Source organism: Squalius cephalus (genome assembly GCF_949319135.1).
Source record: "Squalius cephalus genome assembly, chromosome: 5".
NCBI lineage: Eukaryota > Metazoa > Chordata > Actinopteri > Cypriniformes > Leuciscidae > Squalius > Squalius cephalus.
Genome location: NC_137126.1, coordinates 46,758,220 through 46,779,805, shown reverse-complemented (window position 1 = coordinate 46,779,805; position 21,586 = coordinate 46,758,220). Strand labels below are relative to the sequence as shown.

Sequence of the window (21,586 nt, the reverse complement as noted above, 5' to 3'; positions counted from 1 at the left end):
AAAATAAAATCCAATTAAAAATATTAAAAACTAATAGGATATCAATAATATTCAAATAACATTGATTTCAGTGTGGATTAACAGGCCATGGGTTGAAATTTCATTAATAATCAAGAACCTAGAAATGGTTCTCTACCGTCTTGATCTTGTGTACGCCAAGTTCTTCACTCTCAAAATCAGGGTCATCCATGGCAAACGACAGCATCTGCTGAGCGTCTGAGTCTGAGTGCACCTCAACAGCGCCCCCTGTCTTTAGACCTGCAGGTCCTGCTGTTGTTTTCAGGGTTTGGGGTCTCTCGGCTGGTTTAGACATGGTTTGCAGATGTTTGATGGAGTTCACTGAAGATCTGAGAAAATAAATGTCAGTTTCTACAGGAAATGTCAGTCCGTCCATCCAAATCCATCCATGCATTTCATCCATCCATCCATCCATGTATTTCATCCATCCATCCATGCATTTCATCCATCCATCCATCCATCCATCCATGTATTTCATCCATCCATCCATGCATTTCATCCATCCATCCATGCATTTCATCCATCCATGCATTTCATCCATCCATCCATCCATCCATCCATGTATTTCATCCATCCATCCATCCAGGCATTTCATCCATCCATCCATCCATCCATGTATTTCATCCATCCATCCATGCATGCATTTCATCCATCCATGTATTTCATCCATCCATCCATGCATTTCATCCATCCATCCATCCATCCATCCATCCAAGTATTTCATCCATCCATCCATGCATTTCATCCATCCACCCATCCATGTATTTCATCCACCCATCCATCCATCCATGCATTTCATCCATCCATCCATGTATCTCATCCATCCATCCATGTATTTCATCCATCCATCCATTTCTTCCATCCATCCATCCATCCATGCATTTCATCCATCCATCTTTTTTGTCCATCCAGCCATATTTTTCTTCCGTCCATCCATCTATTTTTTTCATCCCTCCATCCATCTATCTTTTTTATCCATCCATCCATGTCTATTTGTCAGTCTAGCAATCTATCTATAGAAATCACTGCCAAGGTAACATTAATTGAAAAATAATATTATCAAGAAATGAAAATTGGTTTTGCCTTCATTACGGGTGTTTTAATTAAAGTAAATTAGAGAAGTCTCTCTGCTAATGGAATAATTTCTATTTTGGAAGCTCATCAACAGTGAGGGAAATTAATTAAAACCGTACAACAAATCTTCTGGAAATTCTGGTCAGGTTTCAACATGTCTGTATCCCACTGATGTCTTTCTATTAAAAGTAAGATGCATTTGTGCATGCGGTTTTTTACCCCTTTGAGTTTGTTCCTGAGCTGATGCCTTTGTGCAGGGCAACAGAGGGTAGAGATGAATCTTCCTCCTCTTCATCACTCGTGAGTGTGACGCCCACGCTTGGGACCACCGCTTTAAGGGCAGGCTGGCTCAGCGCTCGGTCATCCGGATCTAAATCATCCTGGAAGCCGGAGACCAGAGGATTTCCCCGGCCCTCTCCATCACTGAGGAAAAGACAGGAAAACTCATCATGAGTTTAACATGCGACTACAATTATACCCAAATGCCTCTGCTCTTATTGCGATCAATGCCTCAGTTCTTATTTAATATAAATATGGTTATGTAACTTTACAATAATATTTCATTTTCCAACATTAAATAAATTAGTTAACATGAACAAAGAATCAACACTTCTACACCGTTTATTAATCGTTGTTAATGTTAATTTTAACATTTACTTAGTTAATGCATTGTGAACAACATTATATTTTTATTAACTAACATTAACAAAGATATATAAATAATAAATATAATATAATATACATATATACATATATATATATATATATATATAATGTTGTAAATAAAATATATTGCTCACTGTTCATGTTAGTTAATACATTGACTAATGTATTGTTAAAGTGTTACCAATGTCTCTTTGCATAAATATTTTCAATGCTTAATTTTCATTGTTTCTCAAAATTCACAAACTTTCTTAATTTCTGAAACATCACTTGTTTGTTTTTTTGCCAGCATTACCACAACCAAATTATTTTGAGATGGAACAATCATGATGATCTGAGAAAATGAAACCCTGTCCAGTATGTTAATGAGCTGCTAAAATTACAAAAGTAATATTCAAACAAGCATATGGAATTATATATATATATATATATATATTTTAGAAAGAATAAAGGACGTGTTATGACAGCTCACCTATCACTGTCCAGAATGGGAGCTGATGTTGGAGGTTTTTTCTTCGATTTAACTGCTGTTCCACCGTCTTCCAGAAAGGTCCGGTCCAATCCAACCTCCGGTACAAACTCATCCACGCTCTGCACCTTTCCAGAGGGCTTCGGGCCTTCAGAACCTGCAGTTTCTGGTGAAAATAAAAGACCATATTGGGTTAAAATGAACGTATGCAATAATTCCAACATTTGAAATGGCTTTATTTCTATAGCGCTTTATACAATACAGATTGTTTCAAAGCAGCTTTACAGTGATAACAGGAAAATAATGATTCAATTATGCAAGAAGAATTCAATTATGGAATAAAGCAGCATTGTTTAGCTGTTTCAGTGCAGTTGTTGATTCAGTTCTGTTCAATAACGGTGTAAAGGAACATGAAAAAAAAGGAGCAGCTCTGTAGAAAACAGTGATGTCATGGTCCAGCTCAGTTCAGTTCTCATCCAATAGTGTCAGTGCAGTCAGATCAATAATGTTGCCGAATATTGCGTGTCCCCAACCAAGCAAGAGGCGACAGTGGCAAAGAACCCAAACTCCATCAGGTGACAGAAATGGAGGAAGAAACCTTGGGAGAAACCAGGATCAGTCAAGGGGACGGTTCTCCTCTGGCCAAACAAACCAACATAGTGTGTTTGTGAATCCAGGCTGCATCACAAGTCAGATATTTATACCATATTTACAACTGAAACATATTTGACCATTTTAGAATTTTGGTTTGATTCCATTTTCTTTTTTATTAATATTAATCTGCTTTGAAAAAAGAAGTCTTTGTAAAGCGCTACATAAACGTGACTTGACCTTTTTTAGGGATTAAGATATTTTGCATTGATGATAATCAGACCCCTTCCCCCCATATTCTCATTAAAAAAAATCTCATTCTCATTAATAACATGCAAGAATGCATTTGCATGAATTAAAACAGAAATATATTTGACTTTTATAGAATTACAGAATTGTCTTATTAAACTTGCATTATTATTTATTATATTATAATTATTCTGAACAAATTAAATTAGGTAAATCGGTCATTACACATCAAGCACTGCATAAAGGATATTTTTAAAACTATTAACATATTTCTCTATAGTTTTCTTCTTCAACAGCCGCTTGCACCCCCTGCTGGTGAGGTCGACTAACAGGTATGGAGATTATCAATCGGCAATCTCCTGATATTCCTGCCGTTCCCGGATGTCAAATGTTGAATTTTCTGTCGAATTTGAACCACTGAATTTGAGGAAGCGAATTTGTAAAGTGAAATAAAATGGACCGAAAATTGTCTGTCGAATATTATAGGTTGTATTTTTAAGCAGAATGAACATTTTGGAAGTGAAATCTGAAAGGTGAATATGGATTATTGAATGTTTAATAAAACGTGTGTGAAATGTTTTGAATTGAATTGTTTTGATTCACAGCTTAAATAATACAACCATGTTGAATTTCAGCCCATAAAAATGCAAGCCCTAAAAATACAATGCATTAAAATGCAAGCAGGGTCAATGCAGTGCATTTTTTTTAAGCTTTTTTGTTACAAAATCATTTGTCATTATTTTAACTTCCATAAATTTCCCCCAAAAATTCTCATAAAAAATCTCATTCCCATTAGTTTATTACAGTAATGAAAATACAGACACAATGATTTAATTTAAATCAGCAATACAATAGGCAGTACAACACATTTTTTTTTAAATATAAACTTAATGAGATTTTTTGGGGGAAAATGTGCTTAGTCATGATCATTTTAATAAACAGTAGAATAAATAAATAAATAAATAAAAAAGGCTTGAGATTCACTGAAATGCATGAAACGTATAAAGGAAATGAATATATGAATATCTAGATTTCATGGGCATTCAGCACACTTTCAGACATATTTGAAGGACAGATGATGGCAGCAATGAAGACACAACAAGTATTTGTACTGTCACAGATGAAGGAACTGTGCTTTATAACAATACTCAGCACAATCCTGTGATTAGAAGTTTCTGTAAGTATGTTGTTGAATAAAGGAGCTTTTAAAGGTCCTTAAAAAAGGAAAATGTTCAGAAGAAATTACTAAAAATTGAATTCTGGACCATCTTGAATGCTGAACTAATGATAAATTATTATTTACGATATCTTGGACCTTTCATTCCAGTTTAGACATTTGTCAAATTGGATCCAGCATTCCACAGAACAAAAGGGCACCTGTGTGAAAATGAGCAAAAACACAAACTTACGAGAGCAAAATATTTGCAAATGATATTTATATGGAGCCATTTGACACACTTTCTGTGTGTATATGTGTTGATGGGCCCCATCCCCCAGGATCTGCAATGCAGCAGCAGATGCACTGGTGCAGAGCCGGCGTGTGTTTGTCAGTCCAGCGCTCTCCGTAATGACTGTGCAGCGGCGGGTCCAGCGTTGCCTGATAATGTCTCATTGGTATTCAGTATATAAGGCAATGAATGTAGTCCCTGAACGACTGCCCCTCTTTAGTACAGTTCATATATTCACATTAGCAAACCTACACACACACACGCTCTCAGATCTGAAAACACACTAGGGAAACCGTGTAAGTTAAATGTTGTGAAGGTCTTTGAAGAACATAATGAATGTTTTATACAAAGAGACTTACTGGGGATGTGCATTTTGCTCATTTTCAATAGTTGCAACTTGCATTAAATTTTATAAGTCTGTGAGGGTAAATATTCTAAACTGTAGACTAAAGATCTATTCAAAAAACTTTAAAACCGACAGCATTTTGAGGCATTACAGACACACTGCTGATGTGAAGGATGTTGCAAATGGTGGGTCGCAACGTTATTCAACATTTTATTTAGTTGTGTTGACATTTATTTAGTCAAAAATGTTGATGATTAATATACTTGCATTTTATTCATTACTGTAAATACAAAGCTAGTGTACCCAATATTGGAGTATATCATATCAAGTGTTTTTATTTGTGTGATGCACAGAGTTGCCCATGTAGAGCGTTTCAGATCAGACACAAACAAGGCTCTTTTTCAGTTTGGATGTTGCCTACACTCAAACAAATATATAGGCCTACATTTAAGATTTACGTAATTACATAAAATCTTCATTGATTTGGGCATTTAAAACACACATTAGTTTAACAAACTAATAATTGGATCTTGCTTGAACTAGCCATAATTAAATTCAATGACTTTTAAACTGATTCAATTTAATTGTTTGCACAATTAACAGACTTTTTCTGATGCAAAGCAATTTTAATAAATACATTTTGAAAATATGATTATTTGAAAGAAAAAAAAGAATGAAGCAAATAATAATAATAATAAACTATGCCATGATTAATTTGTGTGTGTGTGTGTGTGTGTTTATGTAGGAAGTAGGCGACAAGACGGCTTACAGAACAGAGCTTATCTCAGCTACAGAAAAGCCTCATTTCTTAAAAGTGAGATCTTTCAGAGCCGAGACATAACTGGCAACAGACTACTAAAAACAGACTCCTCGGACGTTTTGTACTGACCTGGTGAAGTCTCTGCAGCAGACGAGCCAAACAGGCGTGACATGAAGCCTCGTTTCTGGGCATGAGGAGGTGCGGGTTGGGTAGATGCGGGTACGGTTGCTGCGGGCGAAGGCTCCAGGGTTTGAGATGGTGTTTGGGGAGCATGGGCGGCTGTGATCTGGACAGGAGGGTGTGGTATAGATGGAGGTGGTGGAGGGGCGGATTGGGTCTGGAGAGGGACAGGGGCCTGTGGTGTACTGGGGCTGGAGTTACTGGGAGAGGCGGCACCGGGCAGCACCACAGGGGACTGGGACCCCGAGGACGGGCTCTGGCCATTAGAGGGCGCTGGAGATCCATAAGCTTTGCGTGCCTCCATCATCTCAAGAAATCTGCAAAAACAGCAGTGAAATTTGTAAAAATGTTGGTCAGGTGGCATTCTCGTCTTAGTGGGTGGCTCTTGGCCATAGTGGGACTTTTGTTTTGCTAAACTTGTGTGATATCTCATGATGCTCTACAGCAGGGGTTTCCAAACTTTTTAATCAGCTGAACCACTTACATTTAAATAATTGAATAATATAATGCAAGTTAATATTTCAATAATTTATCAACAACGTAATAATAATTTCTATTATAACTTAAAGTTGTTATATATACTATATATTATCATATACTATAATATTGATAATAACGCAACAACAATAATAATATCAATTATTATTGGTATTATTTTTGTGTCACTGTGATTAATAATATTATTTATTATCATGTTTTAATAGAATTTATAATAATAAAAATAATAATAATAATTATTATTCATTCTATTATTTTATTATTTTAAATCTGAAATATATTACTGTTGTAAATTACAATTGTAGTGTAAAATAAAAATAATAATATTTGATAATTATGACAATTTTATTTAAGAATACATGTAACAATATTTATATTTATAAGTCTTAAGTACTTTATTCTCAAAAGTTCAATCCCTCCAAATTGTAACATGCCAAAACATTTATTTTGGAGGAATACTGGTGAAATACTGCACATTTCTTTGGAATTTGGGACATGGTGTAGAAAAATAAAAAAAACAATGAGATGGGAGGATTGCATTCTCTCACCAATGTTTTGCATTCACCTGAGAAACTTTGCGTTCACTCGCAAGGAAAACAAAGTTTTGCGAGTGAACGCAAAATTTCTCGGGGGAACTCAAACCATTTGCGAGAGAGAACAAATATATTCCCTCCCATCTCATATATTTTCCCCCCACCATGTCCACTTAGGGGCCCCGTACATACAGATGGTGGTCAACCAGAATGAGACTTTTACCGCCGCCGTTCCCGCGGCGGCAAAATTGGGATGTGTATTTGCTGCCTTTTACCGCTGAGTGGCGCTGTAATCACAGACTTTGAAAAGTGTCCGTTTATTCTCTTTATGACGTAATCTGCCGCGGCAGTAATTTGAGCTGAGGTCACAGATAAATTCAAGATAAATATTGTGGTTAAACGAATTCAAATTCATTAAATTTAAACAAAGTAGACACACGTTAACATTGTGTGCCCAGTTTTTCTATAATTTAGAAAGGCTATGTCAATAGGTTACTTGTCATTTTCTTCGTGTTATTTTAATGTGTTTGTAGATTTATTAACTGAAACATAACAGTGAAATAACTTAAAATAATTTACCGTGAAATTAAAACATTTTCAGGACTTGCAGCTCCTAACCGATGTAGTCGGTTTAAGCATTCTTTGTTATATTCAGAACTAAATAGCCTTACATGTTACAAACTTTTAAAACAGAGAAAATAGTAGACGTTGGCGATTCAGACGGTAGCTCTGTGGTCAAAGCATTAACAATAGCCTCTCGGAGCTTCAAACGATCTGAGATCGAATCTCAGTGTAGCCGACAGTGTTTGTGTTTTTCCGTTCTTGATGCTTAAATATGTATCTGTTTATTAAAGTCAATCATCTTGTTTAATTATCAATTGTACATTACAACATAAATTTGCTACATTCCCGCTGCAAAGACGACACATCTGATGAAGGAAGACTGTCAGCCGATTGCACCAGAAAATGAAGATGATTCGTCTTTAATCTGCTAAATTATTTTTTTGTGTGTGTGTGAATCATTCACGAGATTGAGATGACTGACAGTGACCCGGCCATATCAACGGAAGACATTTTTCAAAACAGATCGAACAAATCAGAAAAATACTTTCAATACAGTATTGCTTTCAATTAAAAAATAAACAATGAAAATGTAAAATAAAAATAAAATTAATTAAGTTTGAAAACCCATAGCACATTTTAAGATATGAATAAAGTGTCGGGACAGTTTATTTATTTAAACAGGGTTGCATCGATAGAGTTTATTCCCTTTGTGATGCAAAATAAGAAACACAGAATCTTAGGCCTATTCTTGCAACATTTTAAATTTCTATTGTCAAAGAAATTGCAGCTAAATTAAAAAATTAAAACGGTACAAAACGGAAAAAGTTCAAAGCAACATAAATTAAGAACAGGCGTTTTCCTTTGCCTCTCTCGCGATGGATATTTTTTTAGTAAGTTTGGTCTCCCTCACTGCGCGCGGCGGGTCTTTCTCGAAATTAAGCATTTCAGCGTAAAAAAACACCATACAGCTGATAATACTGTATATGTCGCTGTGTGTCATCCACACAAATCACGAAAGAAAAAACTGTAACAAATAGCTTTTGTTCCTTCAAAGATAGCCTACAACATGCCTTGCTGAATTCACCTCACAATAAAACGAGGTGGGTCGCCAATAAAAGAGCTCTGTATCTGCTAAATTTAAATTGTTTGTGGAAAACCTATACAATCAATAAAACTACAATATATAATTTAATAAGATATAGGGCCTACTGTACATAGGCTATGGACTGGAGATTTTGAGATTAATCCTTAAAAGAATTTTGCCTTTGCCTCATCAGGCTGGCTCCGACACTCTCCATATGAAAGACGGAACATTAACACCTCTGTCCTGCACCCCCACGATAAAGCAAAGTATTGCCTTCTCCAAACCCCCCACAGGCTAGCTGAGTTTGCAAAACAAAACAAAGAGTTTGCCACTCGTCGTGCCAAACAAATTATAAACTTCAATATTTAATTCAAAACAATCTCAAAACGCTTTGTGACATTTTGAAAAGCCGTGGATGCATTACTGCCACTGGAACCATGAACGCAACAGAATACTGGTTCTGATTTTATTGTTTGTCGTTTAAACGTCATATATATGAATTATTATAGGCTACAGAAGTAAAGTCATTGTATAATATTTGTTCCTTAGTGTAAAATGGAAATGCATGGCGATTTTATTTTGTAAATAGGCAAAAAAAAAATGTTTTAGAAGACAAATCTCTCTGCATCAACAATAGACTATAAAATGCATTAATAGGCTAATATAAAAACACCAGTAGTCCAAGTTAGTTCGGGATTCGAACCCGTGTCATCTAAATGATCGTAATGTACGTTCAACCACTCGGCCACTATTCACTCGTTGCGATACGGCCTAACGTTCCAGTGTGTGTTCGCTCGCACGAGCGAGAAACGCTCTTCATTCAAATGAACGCGCCGCCGCATTTATTGAACACTAATTCAACATGCCAGAATAAAACCTGGCTTTAGAACAATGCATAGCGCCACTCGTCGTGGTGTGCCAAAAAATTACAATAATTTAGTTTAATTTATTTCAGTGTTAATGTTTGAGTTAAAAAATCCTCTACAAATTAAATTAACCCAAAGTCGGCTATAAGAGTCCTTTAGGCTACGTAAAAAAGCAAAGGGCTTACAGTCTTAACATTTAGGCTACTTTGCTTAAATTCGATACATTTATTTTCAGTAGGGCCTAATACATTTGTAGGGATGTAATTTCAGTATGCTTTACCAACGCTATGTATTCAATTAAAGTTCCAAGAGGTCTGGTCTCTATATTTCCTTCCCAGCTGACACTTATATGCAAGTGCACAGCAAAAATCACAACTTGTGCTTGCTGGAACGCAAGTTATTTAAGGTGTCTCAACTGTACACAGTCTACCATACAGTGTGAATTCGTTACAAGGTTTCATTTAATTACATTAACGTGCAGCAATTTGTACAAATAGAGTCTATAGGCCTACTGTTGTAGACATTAAATAATCTCATTTAGTATCATATTTGTTAACATATTATAATGTTGTTTTTTCAATCTATGTTGAATATGAAAAGTGAACAGCATGAGTAAGATAAGATGCATTATATCGAGAGATGGATATGGAGTGGGTCAGACATGATTTTGACCACTTCATTAAGTTTTGTTTAGTAGAAACCTTTTTTTAAAGTGAATTTCGTTTTCTATAAATTGTATCTTAATTTTAATCATTTTTTCATCACCCAATTGTCTGGATTCAATAAGTAAGAGACGCAAACAGACACTAATCATAGAGGCGCCCGTGAGGTCACTTGCATTGCACGTCAGCTGGAGCGCATCTCATCCTCCTAACTTAACGAAACTCAGCGTATGCCTCACATAGACATGATAAATACATCAAATACACAAAGCTTGAAATGTCTTCAAACGAAATAATTCAAAACGAAAAAGAAAAAGGCTACTCTCTGATTATGTCTTTGTGCATTTCTCTCTAGGTGCGTTCACTACAAATATGGCGATCGTCAACTTCATCGTTGCAGTCGACACTGTCAGAAAACACTAGTTCATTGATAAAAATCATATGAAGACAAGGCATATATTAAGTTATTTTTAGCTGTTATGAGAAAAATAAATCTAACAAAACCTAAAATCTAAATCTAATAAATAAAAATAAAAAATATTAACGCCAATTCAACATGCCAGAATAAAACCTGATTTTTGAACAATGCGTAACGCCACTCGGCCTGGTGTGCCAAAACACTACATTTTAAACTTCAATGTTTAATTCAAAACAATCTCAAAACGCGTTGTGAATTTTTTTTAAAGCCTAGCCTATATACATTAAGGGCATTGAAACCAGGATCTTAACTAAAACGTGTTCCGCGTAATCTCTCAAAAATTATGCCACACTACTCCATGTAATTTTTTTTTTTTTTAAGGACTGCTTTTGAAATCACTATAAATTGTATCGCTCACGAGAGCTCTTCGTTTATCTAATTCCTCAATAGAATAGTAAAAATATTCAGCGTCATTGCTCCTAACATCGTCTCTATTTTTAACTTTTGATTCTATTTTTTCAGCTGTAAAATTGATTCTATCTTTGGTTCTATTCTGTTGTAGCCTAATAGGCCTATTTATATATATGAAAAATATGCCTATTATTTAACCCACTTACATTTTAAAATACGGCAATTGCTGCTGTTTTGCACAATGTCCCTTTGCGCCACCTGGCGGTCATTTCGGGAACGACTTTGAAATGCGGCTGGTTTATTTTCGCCGCGGTAATTTCGCCGCGGCGGCTGGCGCGGCGGTAATAGGCATTCTGGTTGACCACCATCTGTATCTGTTCACTAAATGATGTTACAAATAATGCGAATGTGTAAAGTTAACCAAGCACGCAGTGAGTTACCAAATGCACGTGAACTACAGTAGTCGAAATTTGAAGTGGATCAAAACCTTTCATCAAAGTTATACATGAATTTTGAACAATACCTGTTCTTGTCTTAGGACAACTTTGATGCACTTTTTTGATCCACTTCAAATGTTGACTACTGTATATATATATATATATATATATATATATATATATATATATGCACAGTGTCTGTGTGTGCCTGAGGTTCACACTCACATGTCATAGTTCTGGTCCTCCGTCTCCTGCTGAACACTGAGTTCTTCTAGCATGGCATCGATGTCAAGCTGATTTGTCTCCAGTTGTCGTAACAGAGTCTCCCTCTGCAAACACAAAAACACCACATCAAACACACTGTAATCTCTCAGGACATCAACAGCGACCTCATTTTGACTCAAGTAAGCACTGTCCTGCTTTATTATTTCTAAATTAGGAGGAGGACTGGAAATGAATGGGTAGAGAGAAGCACAAAGTGAAAAACATGCACTAACCAATAACCGGTTTCTGACCGAACTGATACTTGGGGTTAGAAGTTTGTTCAAAGTCACGGAAGTTAGAAGTGGCCTTTAAACTATGACTGAAAAAAGATAGCAAGGAGAGGAAAACAGATCTAGGCACAGTACTGAAAGTTTAATGAGTTTGACACGGACTAATTCTGAGCAGCGGGATTTGCATCACCTTTAAAGCAACCAGTTGTCAGCAATATTCGCAGATAATAAAGACTTGTGTATAACAGGGGAAGGTCAACCGTGTCCAACAGACAAAAGAATTACAAACAGACTGAAGTAACCAGAGCAGGAACCAGAAGCCCATGAAACCAATCAATATACAGAATCTGATACAACGTTTATGAATTATTGTGGTTGCATCTGTAATATGATGTTGCATATCTCTTGAGTTTTATTATCAATATGCTGAGCTGGATAATTGAACAGAAGTTAATTTCTCTATCAAGATCAATAAAATACATTAAACTGAAACCAGTCCGCCAACCTACTTACTGTGGAGTAACCTTAGGAAGAGAGGCTGACACATAAGACACAGTGGCCGCCATTGATCCCCAGGCTAATTTCTACATTCCTAATTAATTAATGCCATTCAGCCAGTCTCAAGAGACATATAACAACTTTAAAGGGGATCTATAATGCCTTTTTATAAAGTCTTTCTTTTGTTTTTGGGCTGTACTAGAACAGGTTTTCATGCTTTAATGATCAAAAAACACATTATTTTCCCCATATTCTCAACTGTTGCAGCTCCTCTCTTCCCAGTCTGTCAGTAACGCTCTGTTTAGCTCCTGTCTCTATTAAGCCCCTCCTTCTGAAAAGCACAATGTGCTCTGATTGGTCGGCTGGAGCAGTGTGTTGTGATTGGCCAACTGCTCAGAGCGTGTTTGAGAAATGTGCACTAGAGAAGGTCCTACTAAAGCAGGGGTGGGCAAACTTTTTGGCTTAAGGGCCACACTGGGTTTTAAAATTTGACAGAGGGCCGGCCCAGTAGCAGATTATGAAACACGATCTCATGAAAGTGCGTATCTATACCACAAATTTTATTTCTCGTGCCATTTATACGCCAAAAATGTTTTTTTGCGTGCATATGCTACGCACTGTAAACCCCTTGGTTAGGATTAGGGGTGAGGAGTGCGTGCCTATTACACGCCATAAAGTGCGTATCATATGCACGCGAAAACTGCGTTTCATAAGCACTACAAATACAATTCGACTATACAAATTTATTTTAAATATAATAAAATAAAACATAAAAAGCAAAGGCAGATCAGAACATTTAATGAACAAAACCGGGTTCTGTACATGGCAGACAGGGGAGCGTAGTCGAAAGCCGGGCGATAAAGGTCGGTAAACGGAATCAGTCAGGATTCATCCACAAATCCAGAAGAGGAAAGAAACTAAATAGCAGACAAACCAAAGGAAAAACTAAACAGGTGTGCAAGCGGTTACCAAATATTTTTTTTCTCTGTGAGTTTCCAAAAAAGGAAAAAACATTAACGTGCAACAAGTCTATGCGCATGGTGACGCGTCATTGCTTGTTACGTGACACCGCAGCAACAACAGCGCTGAATGAACGATTATCTGCTTTTATGTAATTTTTCCTTTTTTACATTTGTTAGCTATGGCATGAAGTATCTGATATTCCGATTGTCAAATATATGCAACGCAATATATATATAATGCAAAGTATTGCAATAAAAAGGCTAAATGAATGCGATCTTAAGACAATTTTTTAAATACTTGACGGGCCAGATTAAACAGCCTAACGGGCCGTATGTGGCCCGCGGGCCGTAGTTTGCCCACCCCTGTATTAAAGGGTTCCCACAACTTTTGACCAATTCATTTCCATGATTTTTTAAATATCAGTGTTGTTACTGTTAACTAAAACTATAATTATTAAAAATATTTTTTTTTCAGTAATTGAAAGCGAGCTGACATAAAATAAAATATTAATATTATTTATTAGATGAAATCCTTAAAAGACCCTTCCTTTGAACTGAAATTAAATAAGTTGCAGTTGAAGTACTAAAATTAAAGTACTGAAGTACTTAAACTAAAATAAAAGCAAAATAGAAAAAAACCTAAAACTAACAAAAATGACATAAAATAACTAAAACTTATAATAAAATGAAAACTGAACATATAAATGTCAAAACTATTTCAAATAAATAACATATCAATAAAACGAAAGTCATTAAAATCCCTTGAATTGATTAAATCATTAAATCATTTTTTTTGACTAATTTCTAGCTACTGAAATACCCATATCTAAAAAATAAATATTTAAATGGAAAATGTAACTATAGAATTGCCTGATTTTCCCAGGTTTCCTGTGAATCATAAGTGATTTTGTCAGAAGTGACTTGGCCATGTGCATCCAAGTGATTTTGCTCAGAATCAAATTCATGAATTGAGCAATTTCATATTTCTCTCATTTTCACTTCCACAAAGACAAATTACAAAGACAGACACATTTTAGCACTACTGCAAAAAACAAAGTGAATTTTCATATTTTATGCCTGGATACTGTACATCCTTGCATGTTTACACAATAGCACCTTTAGCATACTATTTTCAATGCACTATGATTTAGCACACACTTATTTTTTGCTTGCATACTTTTTAGAATAGATGCAAATGAGGACGCAGCCCTGAAAACTACAGAAGATCTGTTAGAGCGGGAAGGCAGATCTCCAGGATCAGCATCAAGAGCCCTTGCCGTAATCCACAAACTCTTATATCACCAAAACATACGGATGAACTCAAATCCCCATGTAAGATATGTGAAGATTCCACTTGAAATGACACTAAAACCATCTAAACGTTGACCTGAGAGCAAACATGACTTTGAGAGTTTCCTCTGACCTGCAGCTGCAGGAATGGGATGTTGAAGAAGCGATGGAGGTATTTGAGACCAAAGCCGTTTTTCATGGAAGACTCGGCATAGTGGATGTAGGAGGAGCCCGGAGGTCTGAAATGAAAAAGGATTATGGGATTAGGGAAAAGTTGGCTGATAAGTGACACATACATTATTCATAAGAGCTTTGCTTTGCATTGTATAGTTGGAGACACTTTTAACTTTAAAATAATAATAAAAAAAACTGTTGTCAGTATGTAAGTTTTTATGTAGGTTAAAAGGCATAAAATACATATATTCACAGTCTTTAATGCAGCACTTAAAAATAAAAGGAATTGTTAAATTTTCATTTGAATACATTTTAAAAGATTAATTAAATTGTTCATGTTTTATGCCTTTATTTGATTACAACTGTTTTGATAAATTATTATTAAATTGTTAAAGTTTTATGAATTCGATTCATTTGACATTTGATTTAATTAAACACCAGGTCTTCAACCTTGCTCCTGGGAACCCACTGTCCAGCAAAGTTCACGACTCTAACAGTGCATTATGGGTATTCTCTAGCTGAGTGACTGAAAGATTGATAGCTAAATAAAATGTATTATATAGGGCTCTACTTTAAGCATGTTGGACTAAGAGGGTCTATAAGAGGGTATTATATAAAATTTTTCTCTAACTTAAGAAAAAATTATTTTATATTCCCAAAATTTTTTTAAGAATGTTCTTGAGACAACATTTAAGAAGTAGTAATATTCCTAGAAAGAATTTTCTTAAAAATAATTGTGAAGTATTTCTTAAAGTTAGGATAAACCCCCACCTGTCTTAAATCCCTAAAGGTGATGATTAATGAATTTCAACATAACACTAGTAAAATATAATACATATTACTAGTACCAGCCATGTGGACAAATACTATGAAGTGATACCGATCATTTGAGCATATATATGATGCACTCACACAGATACGGGATGCATTCACTCTAGAGATAGCGCAGGAAAGACAGAGCGCAAATGAATGGAAAAGAGCACTAATTCTTGGGACAGGCTATTTTAAAACGACTATTTTTACTTGACACAGCACATTAAAAAAACTGCGCTGAGTGATTAACTCCTTTCAAGCTGAAAAAAATCAAAAATAGTCTGAGCGCTTATGTCATCTACAGTAATCTATGCAGGGCAAAAAGATGGGTTATGAGGTGTTTTTCATTCAGCAATACCAGCCTTTTTAATCAAATAACACCAAAGCCTGTCATTTTCTTCTTAAGAAAAAAATAAGATTATGTTCTTAAGAAAATATTTGAGAACTTAATTTTTCAAGAATTGCACTTAGGAACATTCTTACAAATTTCTTAGCATTATATCTTAAGAATTTTCCTAACTTCTTTCTAAAGACGATTTTTGTGAATCCGGCCCCTGGTTTTGAGGGTTACAGTCACCATGAAATGAAAATTGATAATTCTTTTTTTTTAATGGAACATTGCAAGAAATTATTAGAAATTATTTATCCATGCACATCATTATTTTTTGATCAACTCAGAATTTCCCAGATGACCGATTGCACCTTTAATCAAAATAACTTCCCCTCCCACATGCAGTGACATCTCTTCTCTTTTCTAAAGACGAGGATAGGACAACCTGTCACTCACATGAGGTCCACCAATAGCAAACCATCCGATCAATCCCAATGGACAAAATGAAGTCCCGCTCTACAGTTTTTCTTGTTTGAGAATCCGTTTCACTCGGATATATGACACAATAGGAAACAAAAGACTATCACAACTTCCGTTTCACGCCGACTTTAATCTTATCTGCTCACCTGTTCAGACTGTTGATAAAATCTCTGATGTCATCGGGTAAGATGACCCTGTGCTCGCCCATGTCCCGCTGGTTACCCAGGACACACACTGGGACGTGTGTTGGCACTTTTGGTAACTCCTTAAGGATGTAGTTGAACGTCCTGCAGTAAAGACAGAGTCTGTGATTCATACGAAACATACATTGATGTGATTTTCTAGTGTATTGCACAATTCTATACATCATAATCTAAAATTGTGAGTTTTAACATTCAGCACGGTTTAAGATATTTTTGAACCGATTCATCAAATAATCTTATTTGCATTATTGGCCACCACTCCCAGACTTCATACCACCCACATATATGTTGGGGGAAAAAAGCATAGTGAAATGCAGGATCTTATTAGTAAGCAGCATGGAAAAGCAAAGCAATAAATACACCATATTGTCAGCATAAATAACAAGCTGAAAAATAATCAAGGTTATTCGACCGTTTACCTGGCAAGAGATTCGGATTAAACATGGACCAAGAAGCTTAAGAAAAATCAAGATGATCACAGCCGACATTCATTTAGTGAGCTGTATGTATGTATATTATATATATATATATATATAAAAAATATAAAATGCAGTTCACTATGCATTCATTTAGTGACCTTATATTTAAATACATTTTCAATTTATATCATATAGAATCAATTTTAACACTATTATTATTTGAAAAGGTGGAAACTAGTCACAATAAAGAAAGTGCTCTTTCCAATCAACACAAGAATGAACAATTATCTCAACAACTCAATTAGTAATTCCAATCACACATATTTGAAGACTTGTGTATGCATTGCAGGCATATTTGAAGAACTGAATCAGACAGCGAGGAATCAGGTCTTTAATATGTTAGATCTTGTTATGCAATCCACAAAGAATGGGGAACTGATTAAATGTTGGTCTAAACACCAAAGAAGCACCTGCTGGTCACAACATTCCCAATGGTTTAAGCAAAAAATTCAGCCCTATCAATAAAGCAGAGCCCAAACAACGGGCACCTGTGATGCTGTGCTTGGGTCAAAAATGTAAAGACCCATTGTCAGAATGCAAGGCAGATCCAATGAGCAGAGAGATAAACAGAGTCAGAACCTTTAAGAGACACTGAGCTGCAGGTATTGGTTTCATTGCGTTCTTTGTTCCTGACAGTGGCCTCGACTCTACTGTGAAAGAGACGCTCAATGACCCGCTGCAACCCAACGCCCAAGTTCCTCCACCTGATCCTGACCACCGATAGCTGTCAGACCAAAAAGAGGGGCGGCAGGGGCGGGAACGGAGTGGTGGAGGGACAGGAGAGGGTGATGGAGAATGAATGTGGGGTTTGGAGAGAGTGAATGTGGAATGTGGGGAAAAAAACGGAAGGAATGGCAGATTCCTTACCACTGTTTGGTGATGTCAAACATCATGATCACGCCATTACAGTTCTTATAAACATCCAGGAACTCTGCGTCGAGGGCCATCTCGGATTCAGACTGCACAGAGAACAAAACATCTCCGAGATTACCATGTTGTTTCCAGCTGACTGAACATTAAAATTTGCATCTTTGCAAATAGCTCACAGATTCAATCATGAGATATTGGAAGATGTCAAATGATTAATTAGTAAATTAAATGAATTACTCAATACATTATTAATTCAGTCAAAACAAAACATTGAAGTATTAATCACATTGTAATTGTCAAGCACACTTACAAAACAGTTTAAAAGTTTGCATATTTTTAAAAAGACATTCAGCAAGAACACACTAAATTGACAGTAAAACATTTACAATGATACAAATGATTTCTATTTCAAATAAAAGCAGTTCTTTTGAACTAAGCAGCACAACTGTTTAAACATTGATAAGAAATGTTTCTTGAGCAGCAAATCATCATATTACAATGATTTCTGAATGATCATGTGACACTGAAGACTGGAGTAATGATGCTGAAAATGCAGCTTTGATCACAGGAATAAATTCCATTTGAACATATATTCAATTGGAAAAGAGTCAATTAAAACTGTAATAATAGTTCATAATATTAGTGTTTTATTGTATTTTTGATCAAATAAATACAGCCTTGGTGAGCAGAAAAGACTATCAACCCCAAACTTTTTAACGGTTGTTTAACAAAACAGCAGTGAATACCTCCTGAGGTTCGTTTTCCAATTTCAGATTCTCCCCGCGTCTTTTCCCTTTCCCTGCAGTAGTTGGAGAAACACAGTTATTACAATTAGTGTGGCTGCACTTCAGGAACTGTGAGTCTGAGATTCGAGAGGAGAAATATTCATCAAGAACCCACCAAAGCAGACAAACTAAAATGATGGTGTCCTCAAGATACAAGACTCCGGGAACACCTGACTATCTTACCTATTCAGTCACAGCAATTCAAAAGTAAAGTATTACTCAGAAAAACAATGGGATGTTATTTTTAATTTTCATTGATGTATTTGGCAGATGCTTTTATCCAAAGCGACCTGCATTGCATTCAAAGTACACATTTTATCAGTCCATGCATTCCCTGGGAATCAAACCAATGACCAAATCATTGCTATTGTCAGGCTCTACTGTCATGACACATTCCTCAAACACACTAAGAGGAAAAAAACTATGTTTTTTCAAAGGTTCTTTAAACATAGTAACAGTTTAGAACAATTTCATGCTTAAAAAAAAATCTTTGTGTTAGTTTAGGGTTCTTTATTCTCGCCTTTTTAATTTTTTTATCTGTAACTGTCAAAGAATCCATTCAAAGCCATCTCATTATTGATTTTCTGAAGCTCAACTACCCAAGACAGTCAACACACTGTCAATGAGTACTTGATATCCTTCTTAAAATGTCTATACATTTTAACTTTCAAATTCTAACTGGTTTCCTACCAATCATGTATTTTTTTTCCTCTTTTTTTTTTAACAGAACATGTACAGTATGTGCTGTTAATATAAACTTCAATAAATACAATGCATTTTGACGCATAACTTTTGAAAACATCTAAAATACATTTTAATATTTTAGTTTTATATTAGATATTTTTTATCTGATGATTTAGTAGAAAGTCTCACCCCTCCTTCCCAGAAACCACTTTATTCACATTAACCCCAGTGACACATTATTCAATAGCTTATTTCAATATTTACACATATATAAACTGAAAAGGGCAAAAGCATATAGAAAATAATTAGAGCAGACTTGGATCAACAGCAGCAGCTCCTTGTGCAAATATTTTCATGGTAACCATAGTCTGCTCCTGTAGTTAATACAGATATTGTTACTGCTATAAACCCTCATAAACTCAGATGGGATCTCTTTCCAGCAGTGTAAATCTCTTCCCAAATTATAAGTATTTTTTTGATGACAGTTATAACTAATTTTTAACAATACTTATACGGTATTTTTATTAAACTATGGTTACCATAGTAAAAGGTTGTACTAATTCATAAAGAGCCAGATTTACTAAACAGGGCAAATTAGCATGAGAGCGCAATCCCATAAAAGCGCAGATGTGAGTGGAAAGTTCTGCTCGTGATCTACTGACGACGACACAAATTCACAGACGCAGCCGGATCATTTCCATAATGACCAACGCAATCTACCAAGAGCAGCGCAAATTAGCGTCTGGTTTAAGACATGCTTTCTTTGGCCGGTAAATCATACTAGTAAATTGTCTAGCGCAAACCTTAGTAAATCACCTTTGTGAAAAGCAAGTTTTTAATGTTGTTTATATGTTTATGTGGTGTTTTTAATATGCTTTAAGACAAACCATGTGCAAATTCATAAGTCAACACCATTGCTGAGTATTTTCTCCTTAAACCTGCAGTGATAAATAGAGTCTCAAAAACGTGGTTTGAAGTCGCCGGTGTTTCTTACATCACAAACTACCTTGTAACCAATCAGATCAACGTGTGGGCGGGCTTTAGCATATCATTAACTGCTGCGAAGCAGGGGAGTCTCAAGAGAAGCCAGGTTATCCTGGTATATTTTTCTGCTGATATGCAACACATTATTATCTGTTTGATAACGTAGTCAAGCAAAAGGCTAATCATATTAATTACCGTAATGTGTCCGACGTTGTAGAGAGCGATACATAAGTTTAAAACGCATTACTATTCTGATACATCGACTTGTAGACGAGCCTGTATGAGTGAGTGGAGGCGGGGCTAAATGAAGTAAGGGTGTAGAGTTACATTCAATCTATTTTAATGCAAAAATCATTTTTTCTCACAGGAAAAAAGTTTTAAATATGCCATTTTGATGATCAAAGATGAGTTTTAAAAGATAAAATTGTTGACTACGTGGAGACTTTACGTCTGAATTTTGCGTCTGAAAGGGAAACTCCTATAAATGCATATTCAATAAGGTCAGCCGCAAAAATAACCCTGTCCACGCCTTTTCAGCGCTCATTTTTCACTGTGTGTCTTTACTAAATCCGGACAGTAGCTTTTTAACGCCAAAAGAGGGTTTGCGCTGGTGCAAGCTGTTAGTAAATCTGACCCTACGAGGGTAAATAGAAAACTCCGGCATATCTGAAAGTAATATTGTTGTTCAATGACAATTTAAACCACAAGCTGAAACATCTATTGAATTTCCACTTCATGCAATTTTAAAAGAGGGCTGTTTGCTATAATGATACTAATTTTTACACCTAATATTCAGCAATATAATAAATTTGAATGCACTGAAACTATGGATGAGAACTGAACTGAGCTGGACGATGACTTCACTGTTTTTCTGCAGCGCTGCTTATAACTGAATAGAGCTAATTTCATAATTCATTAACTTTACAGTTATTGGACTGAAATGAATCAAGACTGAACTGACTTCAGCTAAACAATGACACTATTGTTGTTGTTTTTTAGAGCTGCTTTACAGTAAAATCAAATTCTGTTTCCATCACTGATCATTATTTTCCCGTTTATCACTGTAAAGCTGCCTTGAAACAATCTGTATTGTATAAAGCACTATCGAAAAAAAGGTTACAAGACTTGACATTGTAGAAGATCATTTTAACAATAATTTTTTAAAAAGCTGTAAACTTTTTACATATGAATACAAAATGCAATCTATTATTAAAAAAAAAAAACAAAAAAAAAAAAAACATAAAATGCCCCCTATTAAAATAAATGTA

The 21,586-nt window shown here is 35.5% G+C and overlaps 1 protein-coding gene across 2 annotated transcripts in view; it reads right to left on the bottom strand.

Annotated features, from left to right (window-relative positions):
• The window catches only part of rabl6a (RAB, member RAS oncogene family-like 6a), a 35,321-nt gene that overhangs the window by 5,828 nt on the left and 7,907 nt on the right, over positions 1-21,586 (bottom strand). The window contains exons 5-13 of one of the 2 annotated variants that reach the window (XM_079870918.1): positions 18,612-18,664; positions 17,863-17,954; positions 16,460-16,600; positions 14,649-14,754; positions 11,497-11,600; positions 5,748-6,115; positions 2,228-2,390; positions 1,312-1,515; positions 137-347 (exon numbers count right to left, since the gene is read on the bottom strand). In XM_079870918.1, the coding sequence (XP_079727044.1) occupies positions 137-347; positions 1,312-1,515; positions 2,228-2,390; positions 5,748-6,115; positions 11,497-11,600; positions 14,649-14,754; positions 16,460-16,600; positions 17,863-17,954; positions 18,612-18,664 (1,442 nt within the window). Of the gene's footprint in view, positions 1-136; positions 348-1,311; positions 1,516-2,227; positions 2,391-5,747; positions 6,116-11,496; positions 11,601-14,648; positions 14,755-16,459; positions 16,601-17,862; positions 17,955-18,611; positions 18,669-21,586 lie in introns of both variants that reach the window. The other variant, XM_079870917.1, reaches the window with a different exon arrangement.